Source organism: Labeo rohita, chromosome 9 (genome assembly GCF_022985175.1).
Source record: "Labeo rohita strain BAU-BD-2019 chromosome 9, IGBB_LRoh.1.0, whole genome shotgun sequence".
Classification (NCBI taxonomy): Eukaryota; Metazoa; Chordata; class Actinopteri; order Cypriniformes; family Cyprinidae; genus Labeo; species Labeo rohita.
In genome coordinates, this window is record NC_066877.1 from 11,541,388 (window position 1) to 11,562,753 (window position 21,366).

General features: G+C 35.0%; 1 protein-coding gene across 1 annotated transcript in view; it reads right to left on the reverse strand.

The window, feature by feature from the left end:
- fam117bb (family with sequence similarity 117 member Bb) overlaps positions 1-21,366 on the reverse strand; it is a 59,584-nt gene that overhangs the window by 5,025 nt on the left and 33,193 nt on the right. Inside the window, exons 4-7 of the mRNA XM_051119347.1 lie at positions 18,881-18,994; positions 4,031-4,174; positions 3,658-3,892; positions 152-275 (exon numbers count right to left, since the gene is read on the reverse strand). Of these exons, the coding sequence (XP_050975304.1) occupies positions 152-275; positions 3,658-3,892; positions 4,031-4,174; positions 18,881-18,994 (617 nt within the window). The remainder of the gene's footprint in view (positions 1-151; positions 276-3,657; positions 3,893-4,030; positions 4,175-18,880; positions 18,995-21,366) is intronic.

Here is a 21,366-nt window from a genome sequence, read left to right on the forward strand (position 1 = left end):
GGAAAGCGATAAGACGGTGAGAAACTCTGACTCAGCTTTGAAGTCGGTGTAAATATTATCCTATCATGGTTTCATGGCTGAGGGCGCAACACAATAGTGAGTGTGGACAGAGCAGATAAAGCAGCGGATCAGGACGCACTGCAGCACTCACTGTGTTTCCTCTGTGAAGACCTTGACTCGCTCGCAGCCCTCGGGTGGCTCGCGTTTGAACATGTAACTGTTATTCGGCTTCGGGGATGAGGCGTATTTGGGTAGGGGTGAGCTGGGGGCCAGATCTGTGAACATGGTGCAAAAAATGAAATGACAATACAGCTCAGACACCATTGTTAGTGGAGATGATAAGTGTTCAGAATTTAAGAGATAAACAATCAGTTGACTAGTCAGTCAATTTTTGGATAGTTCACCCAAAAAATTTACAATTATTTCACCAATAGGCTATTTGACAAATATTCAAAACATTTATAGAATTAACATGTATAACCTTTTATTGCACAAAAATATCATAATCCTCACTAAAAAATGGAGACGTATGGATGACAGTCAAAAACAGCACATACTCAGTACGTTTACATGGACAACAATATTCTGATTTTAACATGATTAAGACAATGCTATGATTAAGAATCTACCATGTAAACAGATTTTTGATTACCATAATCCGGCTAAAGTCATACTCAAACTGAACACAAATTGAATTAAAACATGTGGAGTATTCCTATTACCTTGTGTAGGACTTTTCGCCGCATTTTGCGACAATATACACACGGCAGTGATCAACTGTTTGACGGCAACGCCATCATCTGTTTACACAGATAGCATGGCAAATAATTAACTGCACTTGAAGCTTTCGTAAAATTAAAAATGAAACCCATAACTGTATATGACACCGTAACGAATACGAATTATATGTTGATATGTGAAATTCTAGAGGGAAAGTTAGATGGTGTCGCGTGGGGACGTAATGACGTGTGCCTTTAATCGGTCTATGTACTATAACATGTAAAACGGGACATGAAAGGAATATTCTAAAAACTCATGTAAACACCTTAATCATAATATTGTCTTATTCAGAACATGAATAATTCGATTACTGACGTCCATGTAAATGTAGTCACTGTCAGCATGCTCAAAAAACATTCAAAGAAACTTTAAATTTAAATTCATCTCTTAAACATTTACAAATTGCTAAATTATTATTATTATTATTATTAAATCTAAACCTCTAAATTGAATAAATTGAAAAATCTAAATAAAATAAAATAAAATAAAAATATATTTTATTATTATTTTACTACTAAATCTAAACCAAAACTTGGAAAATTGAAATAAAAAAAAAATAAAAAATAAAATATATATATATTGTTATTATTATTATTATTATTATTATTATTATTATTAAATCTAAATCAAAAATCTGAAATCTAAAAAAAAAAAATAATAATAAAGTAAAATGTATTCTTATTATTATTATTGCTAAATCTAAACCAAAACTTGGAAAATTAAATAATAATAATAATAAAAACATTTTCCTTTTTTTTTCTTATTAAATCTAAACCAAAATTGGGAAAATCTAAATAAAATAAAATAAAAATTATTATTATTATTATTATTATTATTATTATTATTAAATCTAAACCATAAATTGAAAAATCTAAATAAAATAAAATAAAATAAAAATATATTTTATTATTATTTTACTACTAAATCTAAACCAAAACTTGGACAATTAAGATAAAGTAAAATAAATTAAATTAAAAGAATAATTATTAAATCTAAACCAAAATATGGAAAATTAAAATAAAAATAAATAAAAATAAAATATATACATATATATATTGTTATTATTATTATTATTATTATTAAATCTAAACCAAAAATCTAAAAAAAAAATAAATAAATAAAGTAAAATGTATTCTTCTTCTTATTATTATTGCTAAATCTAAACCAAAACTTGGAAAATTAAATAATAATAATAATAAAAACATTTTCCTTTCTTTTCTTATTAAATCTAAACCAAAATTGGGAAAATCTAAATAAAATAAAATTAAAATTATTATCATTATTATTATTATTATTATTATTATTATTATTATTATTAAATCTAAACCATAAATTGAAAAATCTAAATAAAATAAAATAAAATAAAAATATATTTTATTATTATTTTACTACTAAATCTAAACCAAAACCTGGACAATTAAGATAAAGTAAAATAAATTAAATTAAAAGAATAATTATTAAATCTAAACCAAAATATGGAAAATTCAAAAATAAATAAATAAACAAATAAACAAATAAATAAATAAATATATATATTTGTTATTATTATTATTATTATTAAATCTAAACCAAAAATCTGAAAATCTAAAAAAAATAAATAAATAAAGTAAAATGTATTCTTATTATTATTATTGCTAAATCTAAACCAAAACTTGGAAAATTAAATAATAATAATAATAATAATAATAATAATAATAATAAAAACATTTTCCTTCCTTTTTTTATTAAATCTAAACCAAAATTGGGAAAATCTAAATAAAATAAAATAAAAATTATTATTATTATTATTATTATTATTAAATCTAAACCAAAAATCTGAAAATCCAAAAGAAAATAAAATAAGATTATTTTATGAGATTATAAGTATTCTTAAAGGAGTAGTTCACTTCCAGAACAAAAATTTACAGATAATGTACTCACCTCCTTGTTATCCAAGATGTTCATGTCTCTCTTCAGTTGTAAGAAATTATGTTTTTTGAGGAAAACATTTCAGGATTTCTCTCCATATAGTGGACTTCTATGGTCTAAACGATCCCAGCCGAGGAAGCAAGGTCTTATCTAGTGAAATGATCAGTTATTTTCTAAAAAAAAAAAAATTGACTATTTATATACATTTTGTCCTCTTCAAAATTGTCCTGCATCGCTGCAGAAGTACCGACCCATTGTGTACAAAGTGAACATGCAAAGATCAAACGGCCTTTACAAAAAAAAGTTAAAGCAGCGATGTAGGATGATTTTGAAGTTGAAGAAAATGAGATGGGAGTTTTTCGACCCTAACTGTCTTGAATCGGAATACACGTTCCGAGTTCACGCAGAGCTAGATGAGCACTTGAGGTTAAAATAACATAAAACATACAACATAAATTGTAATTTTCTTTAGAAAATAACTAATCGTTTTGCTAGATAAGACCCTTCTTCCTCGGCTGGGATGGAAGTTCACACTCATGGACACCATAGTGTGCATTATAAGTCCAATACAAGTCCATTAAATGGAGAAAAATCCTGAAATGTTTTCCTCAAAAAACATAATTTCTTCACGGCTTAAGAAAGAAATGAATATCTAAAATTAATATCTAAAGAAAAAGACATGAATATATTAAAGAATAAGGGGGTGAGTAAATTATCTGTAAATTTTTGTTCAGGAAGTGAACTTACAAATCTTAACAAATTGACTAGTTGGTTGGTGGATGATTAATCAGTTAGCTACCATCAGTGTAGTGCCATCAGCACCATGTAACAAATCTGACCGTTTTTAAATCCGTTTAAACTTTTCACCCACAATCAAAGCAAAAAATGCATGTGTGGTTTCTGTGTGGGCCTAAGGACACGTGAGCAGCCCTGAGTGTGTCTGTGGGTGTGAAAATATGTGAGCTGTACCTTTCTCACGGCCGTCAGCCAGAGTCTCGTCCTCGTGTGGAGATGGACTATCGCTGCAGGGCTCGCTTGGCACGTTCAGGAACGTGGGTGAGATGGACTGAGAGCGGCTGCTGCTGTTGCTGTGGTTACTGCCCGCTGCCATGCCCAGGGGCGTCTGTGTGTCAATGCTGCGGGAGCTGGCGCTGCGTTGGCAGAGAGGAGGAGGAGCCCGATGCCCATCTGGAGCCTCCTGAGGCTGGACAGAGGAAAAAGTGCAACGATCATACACAGCCGAGTTATATACAGTACACACACAGAGTCTTCAGGGATTCTCTGAGGACCCCAGATTATGTAACAGAGAGTGTTTTTGCAGAATCACGTCAGGCACACTCACAATGAGCTGCTCCTCTCTGTCTCCTGTGTCTCGGATAATGATGCGCTCGATCTCCTGATTCAGCCCCTCCACGCTGTTCCGAAAACGAGAGACAGAGGACTTGGAGATGGGAATAGAGATCAGGACGCTCTTTGGAATAGGAGCCTGGAACAGGAGAGAATGTGGAGTGTTATTATTTGCTGTATGTCATGTTGGAGACTTGAACTAGTAGTTTGTGCATGATGAGATTGAGTCAGCCCCTCATCCTGTTTTTGTCCCGTTCTTTTTACATCACTAATAAAATAAATATTTATTTGCTATGCATTTATCTCTTTCTCTCTCTCTCTCTCTCTCTCTCATATTCAAAATTAAAATAAATTATATACAATAAAATTTGATCAATTATTTATATACATACAAGAGGAAGTCAGTTCTATATACCTCAGGGTTTTTGATTTTTATGATTTGCCTAATATATTTTGTTACTAATAACATATATACTAATATACATTATATATTATAATATGTATTTTTATATAATATAAACATGTTTATAATAAAAATCTTTAATATGTGTAATATATTAAAGAATTTAACTAATTTGTTACTAATAACAGTAAAATAATACTGTTTTAAAGTAATACTAAAGTAATACTGATTTAATATTATATTTATAATACATATTTTTATATAACAATATATCCTATATAAATGATATATTATAAGATTTCACTCATATATTTTTTTACTAATATCAATAAATTGTAATTATAATAGATATGTTTATATAATAATAATATATCATATCATATATTATATGATTTAACTCATATTTTGTTACAAATGACAGTAAAAATCTATATATTATATAATTTCATTTATAAAATAATATTGATTTAATATTATATGTATAATACATTTTCAAATCATGATTTAACTCATTTTAAAATATTAAATGTTATATTTTAACTACATACATACATACATACATATATATATATATATATATATATATATATATATGTAATATAAATATATATTACATTTATAATACAGATTTTTATATAACAATAATATATCATGATTGAACTCATTCTGTTACTAATAACAATAAAAATCTAATAGAATTACATTTATAATACAATATTGATTTAATATTATATTTGTAATACTTTTTTATATAACAATAATATATCATTATATTAATCATATAATCAAATTATATGATTTAACTCATATATTTGTTTCTAATAATAATAAAAATCATTCATATATTATAATTATTATATAAAACTATATTTGTAATACATATTTTATGTAACAATAATATATCATATCATATTATATCAACAATTTTACAGAATTTAACTTAATATTTTATGTTGCTAATAATAAAAATAATGTATATATTATATAAAAATAATTATTATCTACAAGTATATTTATAATATTTGTACTTTTTTGTACTGATTTAACTCATATTTTGTTACTACTTGCAATAAAAATCTATATATTATATCATTTCATTTATAATGCAACACTGATTTAATATTATATTTAGAATACATATAATACATATAATATATATACATATATATATATATATATATATATATATATACACACACATACACACACACTACCGTTCAAAAGTTTGGGAAAAAATAGAAAAAAGAAACAGTAATATTGCAAAATGTTTTTACAATATAAAATAGTGTTTTTTATTTAACATACTTTAAAATAGAATTTATTCCTGTGATGAAAAGCTGAATTTTTATCAGCTGTTACTCCAGTCTTAAGTGTCACATGATCCTTCAGAAATCATTCTAATATGCAGATTTATTATTAGAATGATCAATGTTGGATAATATCAACAGTTGTGCTGCCAAATATTTTTTGGAACCTCTGATTTTTTTTTTTTCAGGATTCTTTCATGAATAACAAGTTTAAAAAGTACAGTGTTTATTCAAATTATAAATATTTTATAACAATGTAAATTATTTATTATGAACTTTTAATAAACTTAATACATCCTTGGTGAATAAAAGTATTAATTTCTTAGAAAAAAAAAAAAAAAAAAAAAACAATAAAAATGTACAGACCCCAAACTTAAAACGGTAGTGTATATAAATTGTATATATGATTAAACACATATTGTGTTACTAATAACAATAAAAAATCTACATTATATTTAAAATACATATATTTATTTTATATAACAATAATTGTTATATAACATGATTTACCTCATATATTTAGTTACTAATAACTAAAAACTAATAAAGTTACCAATATATATTTATATATATATATATATATTTTTTTTTTTTCCATTTATAATATTACACTGGTTTAATATTATTTCATAATAATAATAATAATATATCATATCATATGACAAACAAACAAACAAAAAACATTTTGCTCCACCACTAATTTCAGGTTATATTCACCAAAGGTTTTTGTTCCCCCATTAATCTCTGTTTATATTTAGCCCAGGTTATGTTTAGCACTAACAGGCACATGTGTGCTTTTCCCCAAGTTTGTACAGTGAGTGGTCAACTAAAATCACGAGAACAGCAATGAAGATAAATGTGTGAATGAGGTTGGTGTGTGTGTGCAGGGTGTGCATAACACGGAGACACGACCTCAAAATGAGAGCAGATATGCCACTGAAAAGAAACAGTCTGTGTGAAAACTTACAGCATCACACAGCAGCTGAATCAAGCCCTGCACGTTCACACACTTCAGTTTCCATATAACGCCAAACACTAACAGAGGTCCATCTTATCGCAGCACGGCACACAGACACATTGCAAGGTAGCGTGTTGCAGATCACTGAGTTATGTAACTCGGTCTGCACAGCTGACTTCTGATCCTCGCCTTATGCCTTCTTCACAAACCTCACAACCGAAATACAGCGAGATACAGTGACACATGCAAAACACATGCTTACTGTGTTAAATCAGCATGCACATCCACAACATGTGCCATCTATGCTAACAGCTGCCGTTTATGACGTCTTCTGCGAGAGAGCGAACAAAAACTTCACCTTTCCCGAAAGTCCACTTCCTGTCATGCTGTCAGAGAGGGGTCCGGTCTTCCTCCTGGTCCACCGGTCTCTCTCTCCTCTGCACTCTGTCTCGGCTCATGCTCTGGATTTTAGTTCTCTCGGCCCCCCTCCTTCCTGTGTCTCTTCATCATGTCTGCCCTCTCTCTCTCTCTCTCCCTTGTTCTGATCTTTCTTCTCCAAGTGTATTTCTCCATCCCACCCCCTTTCTTAAATCAGCGAGCGCCGCTCTCGCCGTCGGCCCTCCCCCTCTTCTTTCTCAGGGTATGAGGGAACAATGCGAGGGCATTAACAGGACGTTGCTGAGAGTTGTGTGGCCCTGCGGTGGCCCTCGCTTAAAGCACGCCAGATCTGCTTCATTAACATCTCAATAGAGGAAGCCAGGCTTTAAACTCGCATGCGGCATCTCCGCTCGCTCCAACGTGCATGTGTGCATTTTATCGGACATCATATTGTTTCAACATGAAAGTGCTCCGGACGCTTTTCTTCTGGGTGGTTTGGTTGTTTATCTGCTCATCAGGAGAGAAAACAACTGAGAGAAACCCTGACCCCTGAGGTCACCTCCAAACAATACGCCGGTTAAGTGATTTCGGCTATTTCCTAGCAACTTTCTGGTGAACGGTCGCTGGGAGGCAAATATTTGTTTACGTATCAGATTTCCAGTGGCGTGCTGTGACATTAACAGAAATAATGTATGACCTGATCGAAATAAAGGACGACACGGTGTTCTCGGACCCCTGGGTCATTCCCACACTGATCTAAATGGCTCAGCAGTTTGGTGACGTCTGTAGAGGCCGCAAAGGACTGTTTGCAAACCCATGCTAACTTCCTGACCACAGACGTTAGCCACTTACATAAGAAGTCCCAATTAACTTGCAGTAACTGCAAGAGAAGAAATTGGCAGCCAGAGGTGTGAGGAGTGCAAAAAATGTGTTTAGTAGTGTCCAATTTTCTCTTCCGTGCTGACGTACATGTGAATGAAATGAATCCAGTTATAAAAATGGAATTTACTGTATAACCCAAAATGTCATGGAATTTGCTGAATTTGCTGAACTATGTCAGTGCACTTTTAAATATGAATACTGCATGTTCTGTGTGAATGAATGGCGCAGACGTGTGGGTTTACTACACACATACTCAAGTGCGCATGACGTTCGCAGTGTTTTCAGCCTCTGCCGCCTTAATATATGAGTAGATGAACACATGAACATAATCTCTAGAACTTAATCTCTAGAGAGTGACTTCATGAGAATTTTACCGTTTCTAGTTTTATATCATGTACAGACAGAAACATAAAGGTCTTCACAGCAACCTGTCAAAATAAAAGTTCAGTTTAACCTGAAGAAATTGTGACAGAAATATATTGCTTAATGTAATGATAGTACTACTACTACTAATAATTTTTTTATTAAAACAATATTTTTCTTAAGGAATATTTACCAGAAAAAATATTTACCAGAATCTATTTACCAAAAAAATCTAAATACACAACACAGTATTTCTGGGGAAATAAATACATACACAAATAAATAAACTGAAACAATAATAAATTATAAGAATTTGGAAAAAAATTCAACTGCTGTTAAATTGTGCACATTTCATGATTTCAGTTAATTAGATATGCTTTTTTATTGATATTTCTTAATTTAACCATTAAAACAGAGTCTAGAAAAAAATGTAATGGTAAACAAAAGACAAAAATGGAATTTAGAAAAATTTAAATGGACAAAACAGAATTTGGAAGAAAATAAAACAGAAATTGAAATGATTTCATGATTTTAAATGAATTAGGAATGTTTTTGATGAATATTTCTTAATTTAACCATTAAAACAGAGTCTAGGATAAAAAGGGAATCCAGAAAAATTAAAATGGAAAAAAATGGAATTTGAAAAAAAAAAAAAAAAAAAAGGATTTGGGAAAAAATAAAATCTATTTCATATGCCCTTAAAAATCTATTTTTTTGGTTAAACTTTTAATACATTATTGTTAAATTGTGTATGTTTTATGATTTTAATTAATTAGACATGCTTTTTTGATTAATATTTCTTAATTTAACCATTAAAACAGAGTCTAGGACAAAAAGGGAATCCAGAAAAATTTAAATGGAAAAAAAATGGAATTTGGAAATTAAAAAAAATAATAATTTGGGAAAAAATAAAACCTATTTCATATGCCCTTAAAAATCTATTTTATGTTAAACTTTTAATACATTGCTGTTAAATTGTTTATGTTTTATGATTTTAATTAATTAGACATGCTTTTTTAATGAATATTTCTTAATTTAACCATTAAAACAAAGTCTAGAAAAATTAAAACTGAATCCAGAAAAATTTAAATGGAAAAAAAAATGGAATTTGGAAAAAATAAAACAGTATTTAGGAAAAAATAAAACATGATTGTCATAAATCACAGCCCTTTTCAAAAATGTAAAGGATGTTCCAATTCCTTATAGAGTGCAAAAGTGCCTGACCACATTTTCAGCGGCCTTGGCTTCCGAAATATTTTTCCAATAGGGATTTTGTAAGGAAGCTATAAGCCTTAAACCAAACCAACCAGCTATGAGGTGAATCACAACAATATAAATTTTGATTTGAAGCAAAAATGTATTCAAAAATTGGATGAAGTCAAGGGCACCAAAACTACTTACTTAACAGCCTTAATGGGGAAAAGAACTACAATCCCATGAAGCACTGTGAATGACTAAATCAGAAATGGTTGTTTATGTACGTAGAAAAAATATATGTTATGTTTATTGCAAAATATGCACATATATGTAAGCACAGGGAGACTAACTTGTCATATGCAGTGCTTCGAAAGTGTGGGGGCGCTAAAGAGTCCTGTTTGCTTGTTGTGATTCTCTGATTGGTGGTGATTTCTTTGCAGAATCATGGGTAATGTAGTTTTTTACCAGAAGTGCCACTGTTAAACATGCTTATTTAAAAAACAAGGTGAAATAATGTGGGCTGATGGGTTCAACAAAAGCATATAGCACTGATTAACAACTTTACAGCTCACAGTAGGTTTGTTTCTCCCCATGGAGAAAATGAATGGCATTTTTACTTAGAGAACCTGACTACTTCACTCTATTCAAGTACTATAGCATTAGCTTAGCAACATGTGCTTATGACAAACTCTACTGGAATCAACCAGGAGTTGCATTGTTCATGAACTTCATGTGAGAGCTACGTAACTTTGGTTTTTACATAGCATGCTCCAAATAAGTCAACTTATGAGGATTCATTTCATTCTGGACGCCGCCTTAGAATTGAACTACAATTGAGGGGTGAATGTGGACTGAAATAAAACTGAATATATATATAAACAACTTTAGTTGCACTAAAAAAACTCAGTGTCCATGGACACGCACTAAAGCCTCAGTAAAACTTTCTTCACTGGTATGGAGGCCTGTATTGGTTACCACAGTCTGCGTTTAAAACAAGAGGTTAGACAGAAGAATCCCTTTGAAAGGTCTCCAGGCCTTGATAGCTATACTGGGCACTCTCACGTCAGCCTTTCTTTGACCGCTGTGGTCTTTATAAAAACAAGAGATTCATGGGGTTGAAGTTGTTGACCAGTGCTTAACTAAAGGTTTGTGGAGAGACATAAAGGCACGACCCCTCCAAAGCCCCACGCAAGTTCAAATGACTCACGGCGCATCTCTTCTGTCTCCCTGGATTCACAAAACAAAAAAATTCAAGTTCAGAACCACTCAGATCAAACAAAACCTGAGAAGCTTCTATTGTTGCGGTCACTGTTTGAATAGAAGGTTAGAAAAATACAAGTCACAAGTGATCAAAAACACTATATCCATCAGAAGTACTGCCAACGAATTCATCAACCCCCACAAAAACAACAAATTAAAAATCACAGCAAGACCAGAAAAGGAGGCATTTAAAGAAAAAGCATTTTAACGAACTGAGGTACAATGATGTTCTGTCGTTTGACAGCATGCTTCAGATTCTGTCGACTTGTATTTAACCTGAAAAATTGCTTTAATGGCATCCACTTTGAAACATGATCAAACTAAAGCTAAACAGAGTAGCGTGCTTCATCATTTCCTCCCAATGCTCTAGGGACGGCACACATGGACTGCCTCTGCGCTCCTCATTTCTGACACTAGCAGGCGCTGTGGACTCCACACGGAGAATGGCAAGAATGCAGGAAAAGATGTGCTCGATCCTTCAGGCACAAAAACAACAGTCAAGCCCAGAAAGCAGCCAAAAACTGTTAATTATTGATCATCGAGTACAGCACATGACAGACAGGAAGAGCAGAGGAGATAGAGAACAAAGCCAGGAGGTGTGTGTGTTAGGATCCTTTATCATTGGCCTTTACCCTCCAATCCATCACACATGAACGCTCAAACTCCGAATGTCATGGAGATCTGGGTCTGCCAATATCCGACAGGACTAACAACCTGACCGCACGCCGTTTCGCATGTAGTACAGGTGCGCTAGGTCACTTTAGGCTGTGCTAATGCATGTCTAGGGAATATAAACAGAGGACTAAGTTTTTGATGTGAACCAAAACAATGCATAAAAGCAGAGGCTGTGTAATGTCATGCTTTTGAAGGGGTCATGAAATGCATTTTCAGATCTTTTTTTTGTGTTTCTAGAGGTTAGCTTATGCAATTAAAATGTTTTGCACCAAAACGTTTGAATATTTGTAAAATATTACTTGGTTTAATGATTGTTATATGAAAGCCTGTTTCTGCCACTGCATAAACAAAAAGGTTATTGCGACCTTTTGTCTCACAAAAAATGACTTTATAACTCGCAATTTGCGAATTTATATCTAACGATTCTGAGAAACTCTGAATTGTGAATTTGTGTCATGCAATATAAACCCGCAATTCTGAGAAAATGTCAGTATTTTTTCTCCCTCAAAATTGGCCTTTATAACTCGCAATTGCAAGTTTATGTTTCACAGTTCTGAGGAAAAAAAGTCAGAATTGTAAGAACAAAAGTAAAAAGCTGTGAGTTATAGACTCGCAATTGTGAGAAAATAGTCAGAATTGCGATATACAAACTCACAATGGTGAGAAACATTTAGAACTTAGAATTTTTATTTCGAAATTCTGACATTGTTTCTCACAACTGTGAGTTTATATTTCATAATTCTGACTATTTCTCAGAATTGTGACTATTTCTTAGAAGTAAAAATTGTGAGAAAATAGAATTGTGAGATACAATTACGAGAAAGTTAGAATTGCAAGTTTTTATCTTGCAATTCTGACTTTATAACTCGCAATTGCGAGTTTATATTGCAAAATTCTGACTATTTCGCAGAACTGCAAGTTTATATTTCACAATTCTTAGGAAAAAAGTCAGAATTGCAAGATAAAAGTAAAAATTGCGAGTTATAAACTCGTGGGTTGATGTCCGCGGGTTGAAGTGACCCTAATAACTTCATATTTAGCCCCTGAAATATGAATTTACCAAGGGAACCCTGACAAAAAACGTGTATTTTATCCCCCAGAACGTGATTTTTAACAGGGGAACCCCATCGAAATGCAATTGGGCTAGTTTTGGGCTAGTTTTGAGGAGCAATTGGGTGGGTTTTGTTGTGAAAATCTGGCAACCCTGATTCTGACTCACAATTGTGAGTTTAAGACAAAAGTCAGAATTTTGACTTTACTTCTCGCAATTCTGACTTTTTAACTCGCAATTGCAAGTTTAGATCTCAGAATTCTGACAATTTCTCAGAATTGCGAGTTTATATCACACAATTCTGAGAATGAACGTCAGAATCGTGAGATGTAAACTCGCAATTCCTAGAAAACCAGTCAGAATTGTAAGATAAAAACTAGCAATTACCTTTTAATTTTTTATATCAGTGGCGGAAACAGGCTTCCATATTATAACCTCTTTCAGAAACGCAAGTAAATGCCCACTGCATATATTCAACACCGGCACATATTCACCCTGACTATGCTTTCTTCACATTACATATTAAATATATTAAGAAAATATTTCTGATTTGTGTATGTACTGACAGTGACACACTCAGTCTCTCAATAATGTTAAACCCTAGCTTGACATTTATTCTAAACACACTTAAGGATTAAAAATTAATGTACTTACTGGCATCTGAGGGCAAAATACTTGAATACAAGATATTTAGAAAAACCAGCAGCACATTGAGAATAATTAAAAAAAAAGAGGGGTGTATAGAGGAAAACTATGACATAATGACTGGGCTGATTTCAAATGTGTTTTGTAAAGGTGGAAAACAAAAACTTCAGAAGATTTTATTGTTGAGCAACCACTTATGTGTAAATATCAAGAACATTTCAAGACCCCTTTCCACATGCACAACTCATGCAATCCAGAGTTGTTTGTCCACTGGATGTTTGCGCGAAAAGACACGTTTTCAGTTACTGCCATTCTGGTAGTAAACCTAGCATTGCTAAGTTGTAACCACAGATCACAGACTTAATGGTAACTGTTACGAATTTTAGTCAGAATGCCAAAACAAGGCTGTGAAGTAAGGAAGTAGAGTCTGCTCAATATTTCATAACTTAAGGTCCAAGGTCATGCTTCATTTTCACAACCCTTGTTGTTTTTGTCCACTGGAGATTTGCAGAAAGATTAAGTTCAGTGCAACAATTTACACAAGAACGGATTTATGAATGATTTACACAGCAGTTTGTTTTGCTGATGTTTTGTGAATGTTCAATCCCATTGAACGGATATACTAAAACTAACCCTAATGCTAATACATCTAGGGAGTAACAGAGGACTAATATGATGGATATTATTGTAACGGATCTTGGTCTCAGTGGACACCATATTTAAAGTGATAGTTCACTGACTATAGAAGACTGACACAGAAAAGAAAAAAACAGTTGAAAAAGTCATTATTTTAGTTTTCTTTGCCCACAAAAAGTATTCTCATAGCTTCATAACATTACGGTTGAACCACTGATGTCATATGGACTATTTTAATGATATCCTTACTACCTTTCTGGGGCTTGAATGTGTCTGTTGCATTGCTGTCTATGCAGGGTCAGAAAGGTTTGGAATGACATGAGGGTGAGTAATTAATGACAGAAGTTTTATTTCTGGGTGAACTATCCCTTTGATTTGACATGAATGAGATGAAGCTTGAGGAACAAAAGTAAAGGCCATTGGGACAGAAATATTTTCACATTCAAGAGACGACAGAGTAAAAAGTCCAGTACAAGTGAGTCATTCGAGACATAACTCATGATTTTTGTTTACTGGAATTTTGTGGAAAGACATGTTTCAATGATTTGTTAGCTGAACTATTGACACCCTGGTTCACAATAGTAGAACATATTGAACAGATTGTACTTCCACCTCATTTTTATTTGTAACAAATATGGCATCCACTCTAAAGCCTATGATCAGGTTTGTTGATTCTGCAATTGGTTACAAAGCAGATCCCAAGCGTAAAGAAGAGACGCACATCCCCACGGCTGTTCACCCGTCCCCTCTGATGTTCTTCTTCTTCTTTTCTTCTCATGGAGCCGCTGACCTTATGGCCGAATCTCTCATAAAGTTCTTCAAATGCAACTTTCATTCGCCCTCTTTTCTTATTCCCCCTCTTCAGGGCTTTTACTTCTGGAAAGAATGCCATTTTCATGACTGCCACTTCATCTTTAGCTGCTTTCCACGCACATAATGGGAAGAACACCCCCACGTATACCCGACTCAGCCCTTGAGACGACACACACACACACTCGCATCCCTCCCCCTCGACACGGAGGTCACGCTGTGTGTGTTCTTTAGGAAAGTGCTTTTACATCAGAGTGCCAAGACAAAAAGGAAGCAGAAGACAGAGAGAAATGGAAGTTTACGATAAAATTTGAAGGTTGAACTTGGTCAGACTAAGTGCTTACAGTCATCAAACAATTACAGACGGTTCATGTGATGGAAGGGAGAGAGTTTACAGTCTACATCATCCACTGGGCGGCATCCGACCCCGATGGCCCAGCCAAGAAACATCACGACCACTCAAGCCTGAGGCGCAGAAACATGCCCTCTCACCTCACATCCAAATAAATGCATGCTTGTTATAATTACCGGGCCTGGGCATCTCTCCGGCTCTAAACTCGACCTCAGCTGCTTCAAATTACGGCTAATACACAGCAGAGAAACTCCCTGAATAAATAAACGCTCAAAAGACAAATCCAGCTCCACTTCGACTGCTATGAAGAGAACTACAGGAATCTGGAGGCAGAACGAAGTGGCATTGACTAATGATACACCGTTCAATCAACCCCACGTACATCTGCTGGAGGGGACGGCGCTTACAGATGCGGGTGTGTGTGTTTGTGTATAGCTAAATGATCACATGGTAGTCTGGGTTCCTGGAATAGCAGGTTAGCACTTCCATATGTTTTCTCACACTGAGGCTATGCTGCGTAGCCCTTACTGAAGAAAACAAGCAAGGTAGCGCAAGGGGAGAGAAAAGTTTTGGCCTTGAGGGGCCGAGACCATGAACCGTCTCGCAGCAAGCCAAAAATATTTCCTTCTTCAGCAAAAGTTGCAGGACGAGAGTATGGTTGTGCCTAACAATGAACTAACATACTACTTTTACTAGTTCTGCAGTATATTTTGCTGAAAGCGTTAAACGAGTAGTTCACTTCCAGGGCAAAAATTTATAGATAATATACTCACCCCGTTGTCATCCAAGATGTTCATGTCTTTTTTCAGTCGTAAAGAAATTATGTTTTTGAGGAAAACATTTCATTATCTCCATATAATGGACTTCTATGGTGCCCCCGAGTTTGAATTTTCAAAATGCAGTTTAAATGTATTGCTGCAGAAGTACCGACCCAGTGTATACAAAGTGAACAAAAAAAGGTTAAACAGCGATGTAGGACGATTTTAAAGTTGGAGGAGAAAATAAGATGGGAGTTTTTTGACCTAGCGTAACAGTCTTGAACCTGACTGCACAAAGTACGCAAGCACATCGCAGAGCTATGCAAGACGAGCATTTGAGGTTAAAAAGTATATAAATTTATATTTTTTTTTAGAAAATGACAGATCGTTTTACTAGATTAAGACCCTTAATCCTCGGCTGGGATTGTTTAGAGCTCTTTGAAGCTGCATTTAAACTCACGGGCACCATAGAAGTCCATTATATGGAGAAAAATGCTGAAATTTTTTCCTCAAAAAACATAATTTCTTTACGACTGAAGAAAGAGAGACATGAACATCTTGGATGACAACGGGGTGAGCACATTATCTGTAAATTTTTGTCCTGGAAGTGAACTACTCCTTTAAAAGTTAACAAGCGCAAGATTTCTGAAATCAATAAACAGAACATACATGATATCAATAACTGATATTTATCTGTCAATACCTGAAATCAGTTAAAACAGTCTACCATTTAAATGTTTGGGATCAGTAAGATTTTTTTCAGTAAAAACAGTAATATTGTGAAATATTACAGTTTAAAATAGTTTTTTAATATATTTTAAAGAAACATTTATATATTCAGCAGCCATTACTCCAGTTTTCAGTGTCACATGACCCTTCAGAAATCATTTTAATATGCTGATTTTGTGCTCAAGAAACATTTCATATTATTATCAATGTTGTCATAGAAAAGGCTACTATATCCCACAATGCAATGCAAACAACCTCGTTTTGACTCCTTATTTGACCCAAATAGCCATTTGTTCAGAAAATTGAATTACAAATGGTAATTTAACCATTTTAATTTAGAAGTTAACAACTGGATGCCACTACTTATGCATGGAATGGAATGTGACAATGACTCATTATACTACCATTTCAAATATTTAACTTACAATAATGGGTACAGTTTGAAGGATTAGTTCACTTCCAGGATAAACATTTCCTGATAAATTACTCACCCCCATGTCATCCAAGATGTTCATGTCTTTCTTCAGTCAAAAAGAAATTAAGGCTTTTGAGGAAAACATTCCAAAATTTTTCTCCATATAGTGGACTTCAATGGTGGTCAACGGGTTGAACGTCCAAACTGCAGTTTTAATGCAGCTTCAAAGGACTCTACAGTCTTTTTTTATACTTTTTAATGACAAATGCTTGTCTTGCAGTAGCAGTCTAGGTCATGCGTGATGTAGGTGGAAGTACAGACTCAGAATTCACAAAGCGAACATGCAAAGAAAGTCAAATGCCCTTTGTTTTAAAAAGATAAAACAAATGATATTGGACGATTTTGAAGTTAGAGGAGAAAATGAGATGGAGTTTGTCGCCCTAACCTAACTATTTAAACCGGAGTACTAACCATGTGTGACTTTTCCAACGTAATGCTTGAAATTGAGCTAGTGCAAGATGAGCATTCATGGTTAAATGACTGATTGTTTCAGTGGATAAGACCATTATTCCTCAGCTGAAATCATGTAGAGCCCTGCATTGAAACTGCAATTTGGACCAGTTGATCCCCACTGAAGTCCACTATATAGAAAAAAAATCCTGAAATGTATTCCTCAAAAACCTTAATTTCTTTTCGACTGAAGAAAGAAAGACATGAACATCTCGGATGACATGAGGGTGAGTAAATTATCTGTAAATTTTTATTCTGAAAGTGAACTAATCCTTTAATTTTTTTTTTACAAAAGCAGTAGGCAACATGATGTACACAGTATACTGCACATCCAGTTAATAGTAAGCTAGTATTCTATTCTGAACACAGACTTTGAGTGTGGAATCTGTAAGGTGTCCGACTGCACTGGTCAAATCAGTATTCTTGTCCAATTCAGGCCGAGCTGTGAATAGTCTGGTGTTTTGTGCAACAGAGGGGCAGAGTCTGAGTACAGTTCAGAGGCTTAAATACAAAAGATGAATACAGTGAGACGACAGATGGTGCTTGAGCCCGCCACATGCACTTGAACAAAAAAAAAAAAGCCCCAGCCGCACAACGGGCCCCAAAAACACACATCCAGCGGGCCGGACAGAGTGTGGCCTTTAATTGACTGGCTGGCAGCTATAGTACAGTAAAGACCAGGCGTGCGGCACATTCACCACATGCTGGACTAATTCATGGACAAACACAAAACAGAGCGATAGCGAGAAAAGGACGGAGGGAGGGAGGAAGGGAGGGAGACACGGCCAAGTGACAGGCCGCAGTAATTTATTCACTGTTTCTGTCTTCGTGAAGAGAGGTCTTTCACTCTGAAACAGCCTGCAAGCCTGCACCTGGCCTTGCCAATTAAGACCAGAGTGCAAGCACACACACACACACCATGACACGCTTTTACACAGTGGTATGCACACTTACCCACTCATGTGCTTTCAGAATGAGCAAGAACGAGAACGTAGCAGAAGCTATGCAGAAATTCAGTAGTGTGGGGAGGTATTACAAAGGGGACACAAGAGACGACTTCTAGTTCCCAAATCGGTTTGTCACATTCAAAACTGCCGTGTTGATGATACACGACGTTTGTGTTTGGTTTCTTCTTCTGCTTATAAGGCGTTAAGTCCACTCACTGCACAGTGCTATGCTTATGTCAATAAACAGACTTTCTCTCTCTCATGTATCATTAATATGGCAGATGTGAGTGGCTGAGGATTTTTAGTCAGTAAATACATTTAGGCTGTTCATCACACACAGCTACAGTATGACTTCAGAAGACTTCAGAAGTCACATGGGCACTTTTAGGAAATTATGCACTTTTTAATGAGCTAATGGGTGGGCGATATACCAGTAGGCACGATTAACTAGAAAAAAAAAAACAGATGGTTGGTGGGTCACTGCTATCGAGGTAAAAACTTTATTAGAGAGACGGTATACCTCAGGTAACCTTCTCCACTGGGTATGCTGGGTATGAGAAAGAGCTCACCTGTGATTGGCTGAAAGCAGCATGGTGGCCATTGAAGGGAGATTTGCGTTCCTTGTCGCGATGGTGACGGCTGCTGTGTTTACTGCGCTGGAGCTGCTGCCTCAGCTTCACAATCTGAAACACACAGAGAGAGGCATTATTCCTCACTTCAAGTGAAGTAAATAAAAGACAGCATAAAATTAAACTACACTGATGGTGATACCATCAGGGTTTATTGTTTATTACACTCTACGTAATGTCTAATTAAACTCTAGCACTGGATGAGTCAGAGCCCAGGGTCAGATGGGATTGTTGATTGTCTCATGGCACTGCATTCCTCACTGCATTCAAGTTAGTCGTTACATACACAAGTAAACACCCAAACTCTCTTCAACTCAAACGCATGCTTTCAGAAACACTTACGATCAATTACATTACTCTTTTCTTTATAAACATCCGTCTGTTAAACAAAAAACAGATACACCCTCCTGCTCACTCTCTCTTTACGCCAGCCTAGGGAACAGAAAGGCAATATATGTACAGATGGGATCGGATGTCGGGTTTAAGCCCAGCCTCAAGTCAGTAAATACAGGCTATGAGCGAAGCCCTTAATGAGGTGTTAGAATAATCTCACGTGTAGCCTGTAGCTGCCAGGATGTGACAACATTAATTCCCACAGAAGAATTTCTGACCAGGGCTTAATGGGTCCATGTGGGGTTTATCTGTGTGTGATTGGTGAAGAGCTGTTTGTGTTGTTTGATGCTCATTTTAAAGAGTACATTATGTGGTGTTTGTACCAGAGACAACAGCTCTGTTCCAAAACTACAAGAGGTCCCTCATTGCCTACTGAGGCTGGTACCTAAGGGAGCATCCTAACTGAAACTGAACTTCACATTTGACTGATTTGAAATGGTCTGCATAGGTAGAAAACAGCACTATTCAAGTAGAGCACACTAATACTGCATTCAAATGTAGGAATTATTGTAATTACAAGATCCTGACTTCTTTATACCACTCACGTATTTTTAAGACTTGTAATTACTAGTTAAAAACTAGCTTTAACAAGCTTCAATTTCTCTCAGTTTCTCTTACTCAATTTCTTTCATCTATCCATATATCTCTTCATCTGTCCATCCATCCACCCATCTAGCTATCATCCACTTACCCACCCACCCAACCATCCTTCTATCTACCCATCTAGCTATCCATCATCTATGCATCCATTCATCATCCATCCATTCATCATCCATCCCCCCAACCACCTACCCACCCATATATCCATCATCCATCATCATCCACCCAATCTCCTATCCATCCTTTCATCCATCCATCGAACAACCTACCCACCCATATATCCATCCATCCATTATCATCCACCCAACCTCCTATCCATCCATTTATCCATTCTTTCATCTATCCACCTACCCACCCACATATCATCTATCTATTCATCCATCCATCCACATACCTATCCCTCCATCCTTGCATCCATCCATCCATCTACCTATCTATCATCCATCCACCCATCTATGCATCAGCCAACCCATATATCCACCTACCCACCCACCTGTCATCTATCCATTTATCCATCCATCCACTTATCCATCCATCCTTGCACCCATCTATCCATCTACCTATCCATCCAACCATCTATGCATCAACCCACCCATATATCCACCTATCTATCATCCATCCACCTATTATCAATCTATTCATCCATCCACCTAAGCACCCACCCATCATCCATCCTTCCATCAATCCATTTATCCATCCATCCTTCTACCTACCTATCCATCCACCTATCCACCCATCCATCCACTCACCCACTTATCTATCATTCATCCATCCTTCTACATACCGCTCCATCTTACTATCCATCCATCCTCCACCCACCCATCCAGTCACCCACCTATCTATCATCCATCCTTCCACCCATCCACCAATGTAGTGATTTACCTAGCCATCCACTTACCCACCTATCCATCCATCCTTGCATCATCCTTCTACCTACCTAACCATCCATCCATCTGTGCATCCACTCACACATATATCCATCCATCTATCTTTCCACCCATTCATCCATCCATCCACCTGCCTACCAACCTGTCATCCATCCATCCATCCATCCATCCATCTATCCATCCACCTATCAATCCATCCATCCATACACCTACCCACCCATCTATCATTTATCCATCCATCCATCCACCCAGCGATGTACCCATCATCCACTTACCCACCTATCCATCCATCCATGCATCCACCCACACATATACATCCATCTATCCTTCCACCATCCATCCATCCAATCCACCCACCTATCTATCATCCATCCTTCCATCAATCCAACCCTCTACCTATCCATCCATCTCTGAATGACTGTTAGTTGTCATTTTTTGATTTTTACAAAACGTTTAAATTTATAAAATCTTTTTTCTTGGAACACCATGCAGTAATGAATTAACATTTAATAAACATTTTTCTTTACTCAGTTCTCTGTCTTACAA